The sequence below is a fragment of the Anoplophora glabripennis genome, unplaced genomic scaffold (assembly GCF_000390285.2).
Source record: "Anoplophora glabripennis isolate ALB-LARVAE unplaced genomic scaffold, Agla_2.0 scaffold289, whole genome shotgun sequence".
NCBI classification, from domain to species: Eukaryota; Metazoa; Arthropoda; class Insecta; order Coleoptera; family Cerambycidae; genus Anoplophora; species Anoplophora glabripennis.
In genome coordinates this window covers 486,043-508,166 of record NW_019416639.1, presented here as the reverse complement: position 1 = coordinate 508,166, position 22,124 = coordinate 486,043, and the positions used below count along the sequence as shown (strand labels likewise).

The following is a 22,124-nucleotide window of genomic DNA, read 5'->3' as shown; positions in this document are numbered from 1 at the left end:
AACCGTTAAATTGTCTTTGTGTGAACTAAATTTCGAACGAGCTTATTGAACGAATGAAATTATAATTAAATCGATGAATTCAGAATTTCCAGCAAAATGGAAATAAAATACAATTGGCAAGGTAACACAAAGGCTTTATTCTACGAGCGGTATTAACAATGTATCCGTATTTCAGAACAAATGCAAATCCCATCTGATGTACATACCAGCGATGAAAATTTTCTTGCTTGATATGTATGTACACAGTATCGGGAAGATAGTGTTTCTGTGCGGCTTATGGAATTTATTCTAAAAGAAGGCACACTTCAATCAATTTTCAATCTTTTGACAAACAAAGGAAAATTGTTCGCGATACAGGTTAACTGTGAAAACAGGAAGCGTATGCCGTTGTATAACAAGTTAGAATCTCCCAGGATTTGAAATCAAAACAATCGATAATAAATAATGCTTCTCGGTATTTTCGCCAGAGAGGGCAGAAAACCTTCTTCGGCAGAGGGCTAACAGGGAAATCAAAAACAAAGAAAACAGTCTGATTACGTAGTATTTACGCAGCTTGCCAAGAAATTGCTATGATTAACGCGTGATAGTCCAGTCGGGTTGTCATTTAACCGGGAAAAAATTAGGGACCACAATTTTCTTGTTCTAACCTTTAGGGGGGATCAATAGTAGTATAAATTCAGAATCGCGACTGAATTCCACCCCTGCATCAGCCGCCATCTTGAATTTAAGGAAAAATCGTTTTTGCTCAATATCTCGGTCATTTTCAACTTTACAACAAAAATGGTACGTTGTTGCAAATGCGATTTCCTACATTTTCCTTTATTTACAAATTTTATCGTGCGATCGATATTTTTCAAGTTAAGGGGGAAAATAATGACAAAGTATAACTATTGAATTATTTCGTTTGTTATTGACTTTACGACATAAATGTACATAAACAAAGTTGGAAGGAATTATATTTTCTACAATTTTGATCACTTTAATTTTTTCGCTATAACCAATATTTAAGGTCCTACGCTTGCGGTAAAGACGCGAGCGTATGACCTTGCGGGAGTTGATTTCAAAGGAATTGTTTTTGCTCAATATCTCTGCCATTTTCAACTTTACAACAAAAATGGTAAGGACTTAAGTTGTTACAAATGCGATTTCCTACAACTTCTTTCTTTACAAATTTTATCGTGCAATCGATATTTTTCAAGTTAAGGGGGAAAATAGTGACAAAGTATAATTATTGAATTATCTCGTTTGTTATTGACTTTACGCCATAAATATACGTAAACAAAGTTGGAAAGAATTATATTTTCTATAATTTTGATCACTTTGATTTTTTCGCTACTACCAACATTTAAGGTCCTACGCTTGCGGTAAAGGCGCAGAGCAATATGAAAATCGTTTTTGCAAACTCTTTTCCACACCACCACCGGGGTAGAGTTTCAGGCGCGTTTTTTTATGTGGTATCCCCAATAGACCTAATCTACGTGCCATTGCTTGCAAGATAGTTGCGACTTTTGCCGTCTTCCTCTTTATAAAAGTTTCTTGCAAGCGTTAAAGATGTTTTTGTAAAATTTATTTTTTCTTATAAAGTTTGTTCATGGTCAACTGCCGGTGTCGTCAGGCCTATGGAATGTTGATCCCTCGAGTTTAGTTAGGCTTGCAATAGGCGTAGGACTTTAAATGTTGGTAGTAGCGAAAAAATCAAAGGGATCAAAATTATAGAAAATATAATTCTTTCCAACTTTGTTTATGTACATTTATGTCGTATAGTCAATAACAAACGAGATAATTCAATAATTATACTTTGTCATTATTTTCCTCCTTAACTTGAAAAATATCGATCGTACGATAAAATTTGTAAATAAAGAAGTTGTAGGAAATCGCATTTGCAACAACTTAAGTCCTTGCCATTTTTGTTGTAAAGTTGAAAATGGCCGAGATTTTTTCTTAAATTCAAGATGGCGGCTAATGCAGGGGTGGAATTCAGTCGCGATTCTGAATTTACACTACTATTGACCCCTCCTAAAGGTTAGAACAATAAAATTGTGGTCCCTAATTTTTTCCCGGTTAAGCCCTTTTTTTGTCTAACTCGACTGGACTACGATGACTATACTCATTTGGTAAAGACTCGCTGCTCTAACTGGATATTATTATTATTTTATTCACGAAAAATAAGTTTTCTGTACAAATAGCGTTTAGGATATCAACAGGGTGTCTCTAAATTATGGTGGCACACTTATAAAAGGTGTCACTTAAATTTTATACATATTTTTGGCTATTGGTGACGTATAGTTGTACCTACAAACATACAGAGCAAATAATGTTGCACTATAACAAAAAATGGACCATTTTATTAAAAATACCAATATTATTTTCTACATTAACAATTCGTGTAATGATAACTGAGAAATTTAAGTCGTTGTAAACTTTTTGTAAACAACAATGTTATTAACAAAGAGAGGAGGAAATGAGTATTTAGGAAGATATGCAGTTTGTGCAGAGCCATATCAGGCTTATTTTCGGGAGCAACAAGAATATAGAAACTTCCTGTGCTTCCTAAAATTTATCCTAAAGATACAAAGGATCCAAGGATACAAATAAAATATTTCTTGGGCACAATATTTAGCTAGCCGCAGTATCCTTAGAAAATTTTAGAAAATACGTTCAATTACTTTTTTTCTTATTTTTATGTACAAAATTGTTTCCATAAGCATGAAAAGAAATTTATAATTTTATCTCTGTATTTTCATTATATGCTAAGCTGAAGATGTTTTTATCTTCTGCTAATCTATAGATAAACATGTAAGAAAACCTCGAGAGACAAATTCTTTAGAAAATAATTTCATATTAGGGAATGTAAATTAGATAGTTATTGACACTTAAAAAATTTGTGAAGTGTTCAATGGGGTGGGAACCCTAGAAATGACATCCAGCATGTCATTTTCATACACATTCAACAAGTATATATTCACACGAAGTATGAGCAAAAAAGTCTCTAGCTAAAAATGAAATTAAAAAGTTTCGTGGTAGCTGCAATTACTGCTAACTAGTATAGCCTTTCCGATCTCAATTGAAAAACCAAGAGGTTGGCAGTATGTATCAGGTTCGGTCGCTGACGCAGGATCTCGGCATTAAAATATTTGAAAAACTTGTTCCCACAAGTAGTAGAAATGGTAGAAATGGGTAGAAATGTATACGCCCAGTTGAAGAATGCGCGCAGGGGCAAACGGCGTATAATACAGCTGCACTGGGCGACTGGGTAATAAGTCTCAGTTGTTGACAAGTGGTTGACAAATTGCCTAGCAGTGTGTGACGCGCCCACCCTGTTAGCAGCGTGTAAGTCAGTGCTTGTAGTGGGGGTTTGGGGAGACTGCGACGTGAGGAGTGTAAGGGGGTCGAGTCCAGGCAAGTGGAGAGAGAAGTTGTTGCTGGGGACTCAAGTTTTGTTCACAATAGATGTTAACGTTATTTGTTCGTTGTAATGAACATTGTTTTATAGTATTGTATGAATATAAAAATATTATTCATGACCTGTTTCTTCTCCTAATTTCTAAGAACCAATGCAGAGTGAGGACTAAGGTACGCTGCGAGAACTGATTATTACGAACGAATTCTTGAGAACCTGCGGAGGTAGCTGGGCACATTACAAGTGCATTGCAGCATTGCGGAATTTGATGTGATTTAGGTAATTTTGATTTATTATAAGCACCTATTAATCATTCATATTACAATTGCAAAAGGGAGAAATAATAGGGATATTTTGTTTACTAATATTATTACCACATGGAGACCTTTTGAAACGGAACAAAACGAAATTTACCATCAATATAATAAAATTGTTTGACGACATAAATAATTAAAATATGTTGTTGGCCAAATGAACACTTAATAGAAATTTTCTACACATTATACACGGCGCTTAATTTTCGGTGTGCCAAACGAACGTAGATGATGGAGAAAATAATTTTGAGCAAAAAGTTCATATCGACATATGTCAGAAAACGCCTCCCTGTAGCGCTACGTCCCTTTAAAGGGGACCATTAAGACACAATTTTATTACAATATCTCGAAAGTACTTCGAAATTAATCGATAAAATTTTATACAGAGGTACCATTTATTACGAGAAATTACTTTATCTATTGTCTAAATTGACCCTTTGTTTTGAGGGGCGTCCCTATAGGAGGTATGCCAATGTTCAAAATCCAGAACTTTATTATTTTTCAAATTCGTAATTCTTTTTTCGAAACTCGAAATCCTTGGCCATTTCTACATAAAAAAGATATACTTGTTTCATGTAGAGAAAATAGAATTCTAGGTTCTTTATAATTTTTAATTTTCAGTAGAAGCATAAGTTAAAATCGGCTTTTTCTGGAAAACCGTTGCAGATACCGTAATAAAAGAAGTATATCTTTTTTTATATAGAAACGGACAAGAATTTCGATTTTTGAAAAAAGAACTACGAATTTGAAACAAAAAAGTTACGGATTTTGAACCTTGGAAACTTCGATAAAATTCCCTCCAAACTGAATTTTTGCACAGACGTTCTTTGAGGTGTCTTAAACCCAAATCAACTAAATTCGCAACATATCCTAAAACATTGAAGGTCAAAGTTTTTTGCAAATATCTCTGGTTCTATGCATAGGACATCCAAGTGAAAATTAAGTAGGGAAAATGTTATATACAGGGTGTTCCAGACCTCCCGTCTACCCCTTCTGGAAATCTAGGGTATTTAATAAAATGAAAAATTCAACACTCCCTAATAGTGAACGGACTATGCCGGATCGATTAGAGGTATTGTCAACTTCCGGCTCCCATCGGAAGTGACCTATTCAGACCGGAAGTCAGTTTTTTTTTAATGGAATGGCATACTTTTTCTTATCGACCTCGATTCTACACAAAAAACTAATAAACTTTGGTATTTTTTTTCTGAATCATCGTTTTCCACCCCAAAAGCCATTAATTTAACATTTTTTTACAGAGGAGGCAACCTCATTAATGTACATTTATTTAGGTTACCTGGTAGTAGTAGTAGTAGTAGAGTACTGCGCTTCATTTCTTTGTCGCTTCTTAGGGTAACACTTACATTTCGGAAGGCATTTTGGGGTGAAAAACGACGATTTAGAAAAAAAAACAATATCAAATTACAAAACTTCCTTAGTTTTCGACGTGGAATCGAGATCAATAAGAAAAAGAATGCCATTCCATTTAAAAAACTGACTTCCGGTCTGAATAGGCCACTTCCGGTGGTTGCCGGAAGTTGAAAATACCTCCAATCGATCCGGCATAGTCCATTCACTATTAAGAGGTATTAAATTTTTCATTTTATTAGATACCCTAGATTTTAGAAGGAGTGGTCTGAAACACCCTGTATAAGATTGATCTTCTGTATTCTGCCTCATGGGTGGTGAGCAAACGAATACAATTTCAAAAATATTTTTTAGAAACTATTTTATCTAAAACTTTTACGTTAACTTCATGGACGTCCGATGTACCTATAGGAAGCGAAATTTCGTGAAAAAGCGATTTCTTTGGAACTTTGACCTTGAATATCTCTACAAGAGCGACGTTTTGAGAAGATCCAATTTTGTTGATAATTGAATTCTCTACAACCTTCACCTTATGGATATTCGATGCATAGAATGCGAGACATTTGCAAACAACTTTGACCTTTAGTATCTTGGGCAGCCATGTTGTCATTTTCTAATGAGGGTGATAGTTTCTACGCTCTGATAAATTTTAGAAGTCAACAAATGATTTTTTAATAATATGCAATTATGTGGAAACAAAAATAAAATTCTTTTTAAAATACAAAAGCACGAATTTCATTTGAGTCTTAAAATGCGTAAATCAAAAGGAAGGTGCACGTAGTATGAGATGAAATAACTCGAAAGCTCTGAACGAAATAGCCTTCGTTCTTCACTCATCTACTTTATCACTGCGCATTTTACCCTTAAGGTTCAAATGAATTGATTTTTAGAAAAAGTAGATTTATGAAATTTAAGACTGTTATATATTCAAAACAAGTTGTAACATTCACTATTTGTTTAGTGTGAATGTCACAATTTATTTTAACTACAAGTCAACAATTAAACAACTTCTTGAGACCTTAGCATCGAATCCAACTTTGTTATTACTATTAGTTAGTTTTGTTTCCACCTGTATACTGCTATATTGTTGTTACATCTTTTAAATCTTTGTCATACCCTGCTATTAGTTATAAAACTCCAATGTATTAAACTGTATGCAATAATTGTTTACTATTTACCTGTATAAACATGGAGAAACTCTGTTGTATGAATTGTAATAGTTCTGTGATTATGTAATTTTAACTGTACTACCTTTTATTTGTATTATTTTCCTTTAATATTGTTGTTTGTAAATCGAATCTGGAGTATCAACAATTAGGTTACTTGGTTGTCATACATTGAAGGTTATTGTATTTCTGTTACCATTGACCTAAGACACACAGAGTGGAGTGGATAATTTGTGGTGGATCATAGAACATAGCCAGTGATCGAATACGTTCGAGGTGATTAAATAGCAGTTGCCAGTATGAAATGTATTGTGTTCAACCGGCCAATCACATTGATTGAGCAGTTTTTTTCTTAGAATTGAGTCAATAAAACGACTGCTGGAGCGGATTAAAGCTTCTTTCATTTTGTACTGGTACAAACAAATAGCTCGCGAATGATTACAATAAAATCGAGTATTTTAATTAAATTTAATCACCAAGTGAAACGAAAATCTACACCAATAGGTAATTAATTAAATGTTAAATTTTAGTTTTCTTTAAATTTGATCCAGTATATTCTAGCCTAGCTAACTATTAGAATTTTATTGTGTGTTTTTGTAAAACCTTCGATGCTGTGTAACCATGTGCTAATTGAATTTTGTTTCTTCCAATTTCTCTCACCAGAGCTTACCAGAAAATTTTAAAATTTAAAAGCAGCTTTCAAAAAAAGTTTTAGTAAAGTAGAAAGAGTTAGTTTTCAAGAATTTTGAGAATTCTGCATAAAAGTTAAGAGCTGTTGTTTTTATTTAAGTTTTAAAGACAAGTTTTTGGTATTTGATAAAATCTCAAATAATGAATTGTATTTAAAGTTAGGCGAATGTAGTAAAATTCGTCATAACTAGTTTATTAGATCGAAATTACGATCATTTAGTGAAGATTAATTAACTAAAGTTTTGGTAGTCACTGCAAACTTAAGAACAAACATTCAGCATTTTTTTTGGTAAACCTGGAAGGGAATAGGTCACCACCCTGAGCTCCAGATTCGAGACCGCAGTCCAGAACACCAGCATCATAGACCCGTATCCTGCCGAACGCCTGGCGAACCGTGAGAAATATACCAGTGAGATTTTTGTATGCCTTTTATTTTATCTTCTCCAATCCCGACCTACAGGGAGAGGAAACGTTAGGGGTTTGTTTGCTTATTTTTTATGTAGGTTGGCGCCCTTTTAATATCTTTTATCTTCCCCTTAACGTTCTCCTCAAACTGACGAATATATATGTTGTGAATCAATTATTAGAACCGACCCACTGCCCATTGCCGCCGCTATAGAGAGCTGCTGTTCGCACTTTATAGTTTGAACCCAGAACAAACGCTATAGAGTTATTTATAACGTTATAGGGTGGAATAATAATTTAAACAAAAATACAGGGTGCTTCTGAAGTAAGTGCGTTCCTTGAAACGGGAGTTAGAGGACATGAGAATGAGCAACTTTTATGTTTGTTTCAAAAAAATTTATTAAGAAAATTAAATATAAATATATGCCGATCCTGTGCATCTTGTGCACGTGCATGGCCAGAATGCTTCGGACTCGCTACATGCGTGAAGCGCTTCTCTAATTGGCTGACGTTCCACGTGACTTCCACAATCAAGTAAGTCAGATGGTAAGTCACTAGATCAGTCTTGTGTTCTTTTGTTGTGTGTCACAGTATTACTTAGCCGGAGTATAAAATGTTTTCTGCACAACTAGCAGATATGGTGTTAATGTACGGAGAATGTCAGTACAATTTAAACGAGACTTGTCTTTTGTATGCGGCCCGTTACCGTAACAGACAACAACCTAATTGTAACAAAAGCCGGGACGCGTAGTAATTTATTTGTTAGTTCTCTTAACGGATGGGCCAAAAAGTAAAATATTTCAGTCAACACTAATTTTATCGAAAATTTAAGAGTTTTCAAGTAGTTTAGCGATGCCACAAGACCGTCCTTCGGAGAAGGCCTCATGAAATTTAGCAATATTTTTTAACAAGTTCACTTAGACCGTCGGGGCCATGTGTTGAGCATCTGGTATAAAGAGAAAATCGATATTTCTAATAACGAGCCAAATGCATTCAACGAAACGTAGAAATTCCGATATATTTAAATAAGTTGTTAGATTGTGGTGAGGAAAATAATAATAATTCAAATAGCTGTTTTTTAGGCGAATTTTTCAAGCTATAAGAATAGATTAAATAAGATTGACTAATCCGTCCCGTATTGCTACACGGAGTCACTAGAGGAAGGCTAGGGTTACTTGTTAAGTCCAATTAGTCACAGAATTATTTATATAAATGTAAATTCAGTCCATTAGACAACTATTGACATGGCACAGTTATGCCAAAGCGTTCCGATATCCAAGGTTCCTGCCAGCAAGATAAGAACATAAACGCCTGGACCCAAGAAATGGGCGTGTCGAAGCGAGGTGTCGAATTCAGGAGAGATCTCCGAAAAAACAGGCAGTTTTTCACTGGGTTCCACATTGAGCAGTCTACTTAGTTTTAGAGTCTTGGATTAATTTAATAATGGATCAACTCATTCCAAATTTTGATATGGATCGCGCATTCCCTGAATCTCGGTACGCTGTCACGTGTCAATAAAGTAATTAATAATGTTTTTCGGGCCCGTTGTGTCGTTATTTTGTTTGTTTGTTTTGCTTTTATTGTTATTAAAACCCTTCCTGGAAAGTTTTTGTGTTTTCTTGTTCTTCCAACTTACGTGTCACCATATATAACCAACCACAAACCTTGTACATGAGCGACGTACGGTAAGTGTCTGGAATTCATTCACTGAACGTACAACATTTCTAAGTTCCCACGTATTAATTAAAGTGTAATGATAATTATAAACTCCTTTTCGAGACGTTAATAGTAAACTATTTTGCAAATTAATATCGTTATGATACTGGTCATAACGGTAGCTAGATAAATTAAGAAACAACCCTTCAGGTTACATAATAGTAGAACAATGCAAAAGGTAGTTCAAAGGTTACGGGATACCGGGAATGTCAACATGACATATGAAAGTCGTGGACGGGAAAGGCCGCAACATGTTTTCGCCAACGTAGAAAACATCATAAACTTCGTTGAACAAGATCCGAGGCGCAGTACTCGCGACATTGTCCGAGAAGGGATGAATATTATTTTACTAGAGACGGCATACTAAATTTTCATAACATTCACTGTTGGTGTGATGCAAATCCTCACGTTGTATAGAGATCTCGGTTCCAGCAACGGTTTTCAGTGAATGTATGGTGTGGTGTTTAAATGGTGCTGCTTGTTTAGAGTTTTTAACAAACGCCTTATCGTATTTTTTAGAATATTTTAATTTTTGTTTTAGCTACTTTTAACCGAAATTTGAATAAAATTCAGCATTTTCGAACACTAAATTTAAACCGCCAAAACCACTATCAGCGCTTTCGCACTGCGATGCGCTGCAACTTCGATTTCGGGTGTACACATGGCTGCCGCACCAGGGCCGGCTTTAAATTTGTTTAAACTTTCATGTGATTTTTTTTTTTCATTTTAAAACGTAATGTTTTAGGCCATCACTTGCTTAATCAAAGTTACTCATTTTCGTGCCCTCTTTCACCCTTTACATGTAACGCACTTATTTCAGAAACACCCTGTATATCCACACACTTCTAAAGAGGAAATGTTTATAATATATTTTAAATATTTCCGTGGTAAAATGCTTTATCCAACTTAGGAACTATTGCTACTCTTCCAGATTGGCTTTAATTAATTTTATCTCCTTAAGGATCTGACGTACCTTCAGGAACAGCGCTGGAAGTCACCAGGAAGTTCACGCAAGCTGCTCCCGTCCCGTGGCCCAGCAGCGTGACGTTGGTTGGATCTCCGCCAAAAACAGCGATGTTCTCCTGGATCCAGTGCAGAGCGGCGATCTGATCCATAAGTCCGTAGTTCGCGGGACTCCTCGAGTACGGATCAGTGTTGGCATTCAGGAAACCTGCAAAATAAATACCTAACAATGTAATAAATTAGCCGAAAAGGTACAATATTTTCTTGTATTTCTAGGACGGGCGGACAAAATGTCTTAGATAAACTTTGAATATAAAGGACAATAACGAAGAAGTAGTAAAAGTATCAGTGAAGTAGATATTGGGAGAGTGGATGAGAGAGTATTAGCACTAGAGGTACAAAATTTCCGGAAAAAATAGAAACGGAAAAATTGAATTTTTGTTAAAATCTAGATTATACAGGGTTCTTGCCAATATAAATAAAGTTATGTAAAAATAACCTTCAGAAATTATTTTTAAAAGTCATCAAGTCAGTCAAGTCATAAGTCTCTTAAGATATTATCGAAATGACCAAGAATATATTGCTCATGAAACAGAATCATCAACATGGGATCTAAAAATCTCAGTTTAAGTCAATTTGCTCATTTTTTTAGTTTGCATTTATATTAATATTTATTTTTAATTAGAAAATATTTGTATAAGTATTTTCTAGCGTGCTTTTTCCGAGTCTCTCAATTTTTTAATTTTTAAAAAACTGTTTGAAAAGGTATTGGAAAAGCAAATTTTTTTCAATTTTTTCTAAACAGTTAAATCTAGCACTAGCTACAACACATACAAAAGAAGTCATGCTACACCCGAAAAATGATAAAAATCCATACGAGAAATGAAATTTGTGAATTAATAGAATGCGTATAAGAAGAGAAATTGAAACTTTGACAGATGTCATTATTATTTCAACTCTGTATTAAAATTATCGGTTTTTGACCTATTACATTGATATAGAAACTGGTCAAATTTTACATGTAATACATACAGGGTGGTGCCGAGATAATAGGCCAAATTTCAGGAGTAGATTCCCGAATCAAAAATATTGCGATTTAGCCGAACTCAGCTTAGTCCAAAAGTTGATAGTTAAAGAGATACAGGGTGTTACACGCACAACGCGTGTGATACAACGCAAAATATTATTTTTTTAATTTTTTTACATTATTTTATTCCTTAACAAATGCAAATATCCTCACTAAATTTTGGGGTTTGGAGTTCCTTAAGTAGAGGAATTGAAATCTGTTCACATTTTGGACAAAGTTCATAGAGGGCGCTAGCTGCAGTAGATTGAATGTGTTAAAAACGACATAACTTTTTTATTATTTAAGGTATCTCATCACAAAAAAGGTATACTTTATGAAACTAGTTGTCTCGCACCATTTTCGAGATATTTGGCTTTGAAACTTCCAATGCTGTTGAATTAAATTACAATTAAATACCTATTATTAATTTAGCGGTAAAGTTTCTTAAGTTTGGACGAAAACCAAATTGACGTTCTCCACTTGTCTTATTGCTGTCATTTGTATGCTACTTTCCATTAAGTATTATTCGTACCTAATTAAAATTACATCATAGCTTACAATTTAATTTGTATGTACAGAAATGTGAGATAGAATTTTGAGACTTCCTTTTTTGGGGTTACATGAAATCAGTTGTTTATGGATAAACTATAACCTTGGCAGAACTTTGGCAGTAGGTTTTAAATGCTGCAAAGTCATTTCGCGTTAAGGATTTATACTTTAAAATAAGACAATCTTTTAATAAACGCATTGAGAAATGCATTGAAGTTAGTGGTGGGACATTTTGAGCAATTATTGTCAAAAAGGCATATTTTTTACTAATGTTTACTGTTTTACTCTTCATCACAATTTTTCTAAATAAACCGTTGTTTTTAACATTCCTAAATTATTTTAATTATTTCAACTATTAGCATTGGAAGTTTCAAAGCCAAATATCTCGAAAACGGTGCGAGAGAGCTACTTTCATAAAGTATACCTTTTTGTGTAAATAAAGTTGAAAAATAAGAATTTGATACCAAAAAGAAGAGTAAAATACAAAAAAGTTATGTCGTTTTCAACACATTCAATTTACTGGAGCTAGCGCCCTCTATGAACTATAATCAAAATGTGAACAAATTTCAATTCCTCTACGTAAAGAAACCCTAACCCCAAAATTTTGTGTGGATATTTGTAGTTATTAAGAAATAAATGAAAAAAAAAACTAAAATAACGTTTTACATTTAACACCCTGTATCTTCTTAACTATCAACTTTTGGACTAAGGTAAGTTCGGTTAAATCGCAATATTTTTGCTTCGGGAATCTATCCATGAATTTTGGCCCATTACCTCGGGACCACCCTGTATATTCTGTCGCCAATCGTAACTTCAATAATCTGAAGGCAATAGAACTGATTTTAATTTGTTTATTATATTATTTTGTTTATTGCGTAAGGAATACAGTTAAGGAAATTCAGATACGTATTCCTTATACACAATAGTGCGTGCTTTTGAAAGAATATGTACTAAAAATTAACAAGTGTGTAAGAAAAGATTAAAAAGAAAAACAATATATATTTACAAAATACAGCTAAAAATAAATAAATTGTTAAAAAGTACCAGTACATAAATATAATTTACACAAAATGACAGAAATATTCTTTTCAAGGATATATTGAGAGAAAAATATATAGAAATAGGTTTTTTTTCATCTTCAGAAACTCTCCAAGGGAAGGTTAAAGTTGTTCCTAAGATGGAAGCAAGTTGAGTCTCGTTTCATTGTTTACTTTTACTCAGTTTGTTACAACAGTAGTTTCTTTTTTGTCTTCACCTTTAGGTGAGGTACAATGTTTCTGAGGATGAAGACAAAAACAATACTATTGTAACAAACTGAATAGGTATGAACACCCAATAGGGATATTATAATTTCGATAAATATTAATTTACAGGAGGAATCAAGTAATAATTGCCTACATTTTTATTTCCTGTTGCTTACGATGGAACTATAAAATTAATTAAACTATTAATTTCGGTTGTATCGATTAATTAATAATAATTCCATAAATAAATTTCATATCAGTTATACTACTCCAGTCCCCGAGAGTTAGAAGTTATATTTAATTTCTTTTTTATTATAAAACTGTCTACAATTCCGGGATATATATTATGATTTATGTACGTATCTTTAAATGTATTTTGGTTTTTTTCTGGTTGATTTTTATTGTTCCTTCCTAGTTAGTTATAACATAAACTGTTGAATAAGCTATAAATGTAATACGAAATATGGGTGAATTTTTAAAATCAATATAGTTTCTGCCTAAAGAGAATAAACACATTTTGTTAGTTTTTTCAGAGATATAATTGTGACGATCGATGATTATCCTGCTATCGGAATTATTACACGCGGATATGAAAGTATTATTTTCTTAAAATTATGATTTCCCATTGAAAAGCGTGTTACAATCAGGTTTTTATTTTACTAAATGTTATGTGATGACATTTCCTAAAGTTCACATATAAGCTGATCTCAAAACGGTATTTTTTGAAAGAATTTAAATCTTCTTGTATTAACAATGCTGCTGGTAATATTCATGATGCCATGAATATTACCTATAAAATGAAAAACCTTAAGATCGTCAGTATACATTAAAAACGTATACCTACGTATAAAATTTAAAACATTTAGTTATATCATTAACAATTAAATAACGAAGAACCTATGTGCGACCATGGAGGACTCCTGAAGAAATTAATTTTCTAATGTATACCTAATCTATCATTAGAACCGCTCGAGATGCTATGCAAAGAAAATTACAGAGCGATTCCTTAAAAAGAAATGTCAGTGCCACATCATTAACCGGTGATTGGTGTAAAAGAACGATGGGTGTAAAAGAATTATCGAAATTTAGGATGAAGATATTTTAAATTGTTAAATTTTTTCGTATTGCTCCACATGAATTAACATAGATAGAAGGATTTTCTACTCGCATGCAATTTTTCAAAGAAGAAACTGATAATATGAGAATCCTACCAGGTTGCATTGAATATACCCCAATCTTCTTTAAAAGTACACAAGGTGGTTTCGAAAGAATGGCAGATAGTAAATGATTAATTACAAATTCAGATAATCCTCAAATATGTACAAAATTTCTTTTAACTCCAAATCCAAACTGGAAGGAAACAAACTAAAGAAGATGGTACCAGAACTGCTCAGTTGGGAATAATACTATATCTTTGGTTTAAATCCGCAACTTCTGATTGACGCTAAAATAGTTAAAATAACCAAAATTCTGAAAGAATGACTACTGTCAAATTTGTCCAAAAACGACAAAAGAACAACTTATTAAAATAAGAACAACCATTTGTTCAAATTACAGGCAACAGTAACAGTTAATCACTCAAACTTACCTATATCTAGATGTAGAACATCATAAAGAAATGAATGAAACCATGAGAAAAACTATACTTAGTACCAGTAGATTTAATCATTACCAAAATATAAAAGAAAAGATAACACTAAAACAGAAAATAGCTATTTATAAACGATTAACTCAAACCAATCCGCAATAATTTATAATAAATATATTTTTAATGTTACTTATTATTGTTATAAGTAATTTTGTGATAATATTAATTAATTGATTGTACGAATCTCTTTATGTAACAATTTTGTATGATATTACTAAAAATATTATAAGTTACTGATTTTGTTTGTCCAAAATAATAAAATGTGAGACAGAGATATTTTTCTACATGTATACATCGTATATTAGCGAACAGAAAAAAAAATCCTGAATTATTTTAATTTAAATTGTAATATAAAATTATGAAAAGTAGCTAAATTGTACTAAATAGAATTTTGGAACAAAACAAATGAATTCTTGATAATATCACAAATGACAAAATAATTTTCAGTGTAATTTTGTCTGGCATACCCACCAAAACAAAATGTCCGTATATTTTTTTAGCTGCCACTGAAAGAAAGGCGTTTTATACTTTATTATAATTCTAAACGGCATTGTAAAAACGTTGTGACAGATAAACAGGTGAATATTGGATATAAAATACGTATTGCTAATCTTTATTAAATTATTATTATTGTAAAACTGATCTACAACGTTGTTTATACTCTTTGTGAGTTGATAGCTATAACTTTTATTAAAGTGTTCTACACTCGTTATTAGAACATCTAGTACTAATTATAAGTTTTAAGCCTTGTTTAAGTAATCACATAATTAGATTGTACATATACTAATTTATTTTATAATAGTATATCCACAGTCTAATCGCCTGATTAGTTAATCAAGTCTTTACCGAGACTCAAAGTACCGGGCCTAAATGTATTATTGTATACCCTGTAGGAGTTAAAACATATGACATAATCGGAAACTGATTCTAATGTAAACTTATAGCAAATATGTAAGTGTTAAAAATGACAAATAGCTCCCAAGCTAGTAACGATACATCCGAATCTTCTTGTATTACCTTGCATCACATGGGAATTTGCACTATAACTGTTCTATCGTAAGAATGAAGTCATCTTATTGACTGGCATGCAAATTCACCAGCTGTTTGTAATAGGGCGAAGATAATACATTTTCAGGTTTAGCCCAAGATTTAAGTACGACCCTTGACTATATACACTCTAGTCAAAGGTACGACAAAACAAAACAATTGTAAACAGTAAGACAATTAGATGTTTAGATAATTTTCCACTTCACACAACGCGGTATGATCACAAAACATGTCTATACGCATTCAACTAAAAGAAGTGTAATAACTGATGCACAACGGACTGTTGCAAATTTTTGCTATTGTAACCGATTATTAAGCACTGAGCAGTGACGATCATTATAAGTCGCGCTTTACACCTTAAAACCGAAAACATAATCATTATGAAAACGAATTATTCTATTAATAAAGCTGTTATATACAGATTAAGATATTAGACAGCAAATCTTCCCTACTGTCAAATGAACTAATGTCAACATAATAATGTGTAATTCATTATTCTAGAGAAACATTTTAATAAGCCCATTTATATCAATAACATAGTTGATTCGCTACAAAACAGAGGTGTGCAATTTTCAATTGTATCGTATTTCCAGACCGTCTGCATTCTGCGGCCGTTTTGCTCCTGGTTCCGATCAAATCGCGAGAGCCAACCCTGTCCTGTAATCTGTTAAATAGTTCTAACCTGGTATAATAACAGAATCAGATGTAAACAATATCGAAACGAGTGTGCAAATGTAAATAATTGTGCTGCTAGAGTTTCTGATATATCCTAATTGCTAAACTTCTTAATATCTATTCTTAATTAAATCCTAATTAATTGCACCAGAGCGTGAATCAAATGGTATATTAAGGAATACACTACAACAGCAATTAAAACGGCACATAAATACAGTCGATGTACGTGTTCCCGCTTAACTGAGCGCGATTCTCAAGGGGCAGTAAAGGGAGCTTATTTACGATTACTCAGCTGTACGGCTGCATTACGATTCAATAATCACGTAATATAATTTAATTTACAATTAATTACGCAATTGCCAGATGTAGTATAAGCAAGCACTTTGTTAGTTATTGCGGAACGTATTGGAAATTGTGTAACAAATATTTATTCCTATTAGCACAGAGCCTTCATATATGTTTACAAGCAACATGCCCGCCGAGCTTAGGCAACCCAACATTGCATGATTGGTATTGGTAACGAAAATTCCCTAAATCTTGGCGTCACCAATATTAATGTTTCATTTACAATTATTGAACAATGATAAACCGATACGTCTACACTCGAGAAAATGAGATCGCTGATTTAATAGAATCTCGTGAAAAATTACACCAATCACAGCCGATTAAACAGAATATTGTGATTTAATGTAATTGAACAGTTTTAATAAACTGTGTGTGCGTGTATTTTTTTAATAGATTGAATATATTAATGTCAAACACTAAAAATCGCAAAATAGCACCCATATTCTCATTGTTTACAACATCACAGTAGATACAGCATCTTAAGATTCTTTTATTTTGCTTAAAAAAAACTGCTGTAAACAGAAAATTGTAGCCACGAAGTTCCGGAAACTGGGGTTGTTAGGTCCCTCCAATAGCATCAAATTGCAATTAGAATTGTTAGTTCAAATCTTTTTGTATAGATGGCGTGGCGATACAAAACAAAATTTTGATCCCTGGAACGTGGAAATGCAGTCCATCTGAAAGATCGGTAAATTTTGAGTAATTTTTGTAATATAAAGTTTTTCACAATATTTACTTGTTTTCGAGACATGTCGACTTCAGTATGCAATGTATGATGTAAGATGAAAATCTATTATTTTATTTAAATCACACTGAGACAAAATATTCTTTTAAAATATTGTTATAATGGCTTTATTCACACTACATACTAACTAACAAACAATAAATTATAAAACAAAACTGCAGAAAAAAAATTCTAAACTGGTAAATCTTATTCGCGAATGCAGCTAAGAGCTCGCCCTCTGGCGGTGACAAGTGATACTAGCGAAACAAGGTAAACATTTCTTCTGTGTGTGAAATTTCGCTTTGTATTTTATTTAAAACTGTGTGTCAAACTATTATTGTTCAGTTCAAGGTTGCTCTTCATGTTAAGAAAGCTCCAGAATTAAGTTTTCATCAAACCATTGAAGAAATTTTCAAAATATTATTACCGATAGACAATACTCCCTAAATTTAATGAGGATGATTGTTAGTAAGGGCACTAGCTTGCAGACACAATTAATAAATTTCTAAATTTCAATTACTTTGCATATATGTAAATAGGAAATGTATTCCACAACGGATAAGTTCATAGTTATAACCTAATAATATGTACATTAAATTGTAATGCTAGAAACAAATAAGGTAGACATAAATACTTGTACTTGCCTTAAAATTTATTTATGAAATATTTGTAACCTATAAGATAACACAAAAGATAAATAATCGCAGTTTAATAACAAAATTAATAATAATAATAATGGCAAATAAAACAAATGTTATTCAAATGGATGTGAAAAACGAACGCCAAGGTCAAAATTACTTTGTCTCGGAGCTTACTGCTTCTGCCGCTTGGTGCGCTTGCATCTTAAAAATTATCGCGGATAAGGGGCAGAGACGAGCCGTATTTTATCAAATATTATTAAAAAATTCAGTCATAGGTGTCAATCAATCTGTTTTTTCTGTAAATGTTTGGTGCGGCATTTTGAATGGCTATTTAATTGGACCATATATTTACCACGGAACATTAACACGTAACCGTTATTTACATTTTCTAAGAAACGAACTAAAAAATTTATTGGACAATATTGACCTCAACATAGGGTAAATGATTTATGGCTCCAACAGGATGGAGCGCCCAAACACAATACTAATGCTGTACAAGAATACTTAAATCAGAGGTTTCCGGGAAGGTGGTTAGGTACTAACGGAGTTATAAAGTGGCCGGCTCATTCACCAGATTGACCCCATAGGAAAAAATCCAATGGGGTCATTTAAAAAACATTGTATGTCAGGACTCTATAGAAGACATAGATTTATATAATAAAATTTATGCAGCTAGGGCGGCTTTAGATTGTGACATTTTATTAAGAGCCTGTAATGTCGAACTAACGAGAAGACTATTGTCTATTAATGCTGAAGGACGTAATTTTGAATATTTATTATAATTTTTGTTTTACCTTACTTCAGTAACTACATCTATATACATCTCCGTTATTATTTTAAATACTTTCTGTTACTTTGTCTGTAATTGATCATTTTTTTTAATAATTTATTGTTTATTAAATAGTATGTGGTGTGAAGTCATTAAAACGATATTTTAAAATAATATTTTGTCTCAGTGTGATTTAAATAAAATAGATTTTCCTGTTATACATTGCATATTGAAGTCGACATATTACAAAAATTACTCAAAATTTAACGGTCCTTCAGATGGACTGCATTTCCACGTTCCAGGGAACTAACAGTTCTAAGTGCAATTTGAAGCTATTTTTCGGAACTAAAATAAATTTCTTAATTTTAGAAATATTGGCAGCGGGAGTGTTAAATGGCACACCCTGTGTATACATATATTTTTTTTCTGTGTTAGGTATATAAATCACATTACCCTGTGACATATTTGCTAAAAATGTCGGATAGAGCATTGTTAGTTGGTCTATCACAAAGTTCGGTTTAGGATTCGGTGATGAATCAATTATAATTATTATAAGAATTATAAGAATTTTTTACAGTCAGTTTTCTNATTACGCAATTGCCAGATGTAGTATAAGCAAGCACATTGTCAGTTAATGCGGAACGTATTGGAATTTGTGTAACAAATATTTATTCCTATTAGCACAGAGCCTTCATATATGTTTACAAGCAACGTGCCCGCCGAGCTTAGGCAACCCAACATTGCATGATTGGTACTGGTAACGAAAATTTCTTAAATCTTGGCATCACCAATATTAATGTTTCGTTTGCAATGAATGAACAATGATAAACCGATACGTCTACACTCGAGAGAATGGGATCGCTGATTTAATAGAATCCCGATTAAGCAAACTATTGTGTTTTAATGTAATTGAACAGTTTTATTATATTGTTGAGTGTGCGTGCATTTTTTTAATAGATTGAATACATTAATGTTAAACGCCAAAAATCGCAAAACAGTACCCATATTCCTATTGTTTACAACTTCATAGTAGATACAGCATTTTAAGATTATTTTATTTTATTTAAAAAAAAACTGCTGTAAACAGAAAATTGTAGCCACGAAGTTCCGGAAACTTGGGTTGTTATTAGGTCCCTCCAATAACATCAAATTGTAATTAGAATTGTTAGTTTAAATCTTTTTGTATTGATGGCGTGGCGATACAAAACAAAATTTTGATCCCTGGAACGTGGAAATGCAGTTCATCTGAAATATCTGTAAATTTTGAGTAATTTTTGTAATATAAACTTTTTCCCAATATTTACTTGTTTTCGAGACATGTCGACTTTAGTATGCAATGTATGATGTAATCTATTATTTTATTTAAATCACACTGAGACAAAATATTCTTTTAAAATATTGTTATAATGGCTTTATTCACACCACATACTAACTAACAAACAATAAATTATAAAAAAAAAACATATGATCAATTACAGAAAAAAAAATCTACAATGGTAAATCTTATTCGCAATGCAGCTAAAAGCTCGCCCTCTGGCGGTGACAAGTGATACTAGCGAAACAAGGTAAACATTTCTTCTGTGTGTGACATTTCGTTTTGTATTTTATTTAAAACTGTGTTTAGTGTTTGTTTTTTTAACACTGTTATTTTAAGAAAATAGCGTGAGGAAAACTTCAGCAGTTATGGATAAAAAGAAGAAACGAGAAACTTTCGAACTATTATTGTTCAGTTCAAGGTTGCTCTTCATGATACAAGAAAAATCCAGAATTAAGTTTTCATCAAACCAGTGAAGAAATTTTCAAAATATTATTGCCGATAGACAATACTCCCTGAATTTCATGAGGGCTGTTAGTAAGGGCACTAGTTTGCAGACACAACGAATAAATTTCTAAATTTCAATCACTTTACCCAATTTTCCCATATAGTACCACATGACCAGCGTTAAAAACTGCCTCTCATTCTGATATACAACGAAAGTTTTCGTTGGCATATAAATAGGAAATGTATTTCACAGCGGATAAGTTCATAGTTATAACCTAATAATATGTACATTAAATTGTAATGCTAGAAACAAATAAGGTAGACATAAATACTCGTACTTGCCTTAAAATTTATTTATGAAATATTTGTAACCTATAAGATAACACAAAAGTCAAATAATCCCAGTTTAATAACAAAATTAATAATAATAATGGAAAATAAAACAAATGTTATTCAAATGGATGTGAAAAACGAACGCCAAGGTCAAAATTACTTTGGCTCGGAGCTTACTGCTTCTGCCGCTTGGTGCGCTTGCATCTTAAAAATTATCGCGGTTAAGGGGCAGAGACGAGCCGTATTTTATCAAATATTATTAAAAAATTCAGTCATAGGCGTCAATCAATCTGTTTTTTCTGTACATGTTTGGTGCGGCATTTTGATTGGCTATTTAATGGGACCACATCTTTACCACGGAACATTAACAGGTAACCGTTATTTACATTTTCTAAGAAACGAACTACAAAATTTATTGGATAATATTGACCCTCAACATAGGGTAAATGATTTATGGCTCCAACAGGATGGAGCGCCCCCCACAATAGTAATGCTATACAAAAATACTTAAATCCGAGGTTTCCGGGAAGGTGGTTAGGTTCTAACGGAGTTATAAAGTGAGCGGTTCGTTCACCAGATTTGACCCCATTGGATTTTTTCCTATGGGGTCATTTAAAACACATTGTATATCAGGACCCTATAGAAGACATGGCAGATTTGTATAATAAAATTTATGCATCTACGGCGGCTTTAGATCGTGACATTTTATTAAGAGCCTGTAATGTCGAACTAACGAGAAGACTAACATTGTGTATTAATGCTAAAGTACATAATTTTGAACATTTATTATAATTTTTGTGTTACTTACTTCAGTAACTACATCTACATACATCTCCGTTATTATTTTAAATACTTTGTTACTTTTTCTGTAATTGATCATTTGTTTTTTTTTTTATAATTTATTGTTTATTAAATAGTATGTGGTGTGAATAAAGCCATTATAACGATATTTTAAAAGAATATTTTGTCTAAGTGTGATTTAAATAGTACAATGGATTTACCTGTTACATCATACATTGCATATTAAGTCGAAAACAAGTAAATATTGGGAATTATTTTATATTACAAAAATTACTCAAATCTTTCCATGCATTTCCACGTTCCAGGCAACAAAAATTTTTTTAGTATCGTCAGGTCATCTATACAGAAAGATTTGAACTAACAGTTCTAACTGCAACTTGAAGCTATTCGAGGGACCTAATAATCCCAGTTTTCGGAACTAAAATAAATTTCTTAATTTCGGAGATATTGGCAGCGGGAGTGTTAAATGGCCACCCTGTATATACATTTTTTTTCTGT

At 32.6% G+C, this 22,124-nt stretch overlaps 1 protein-coding gene across 1 annotated transcript in view; it reads right to left on the bottom strand.

Moving 5' to 3' along the window:
- The window catches only part of LOC111691799 (neuroligin-1-like), a 96,601-nt gene that overhangs the window by 52,300 nt on the left and 22,177 nt on the right, over positions 1–22,124 (bottom strand). Inside the window, exon 2 of the mRNA XM_023455153.1 lies at positions 10,033–10,230. Coding sequence (XP_023310921.1) covers positions 10,033–10,230 — 198 coding nt within the window. The remainder of the gene's footprint in view (positions 1–10,032; positions 10,231–22,124) is intronic.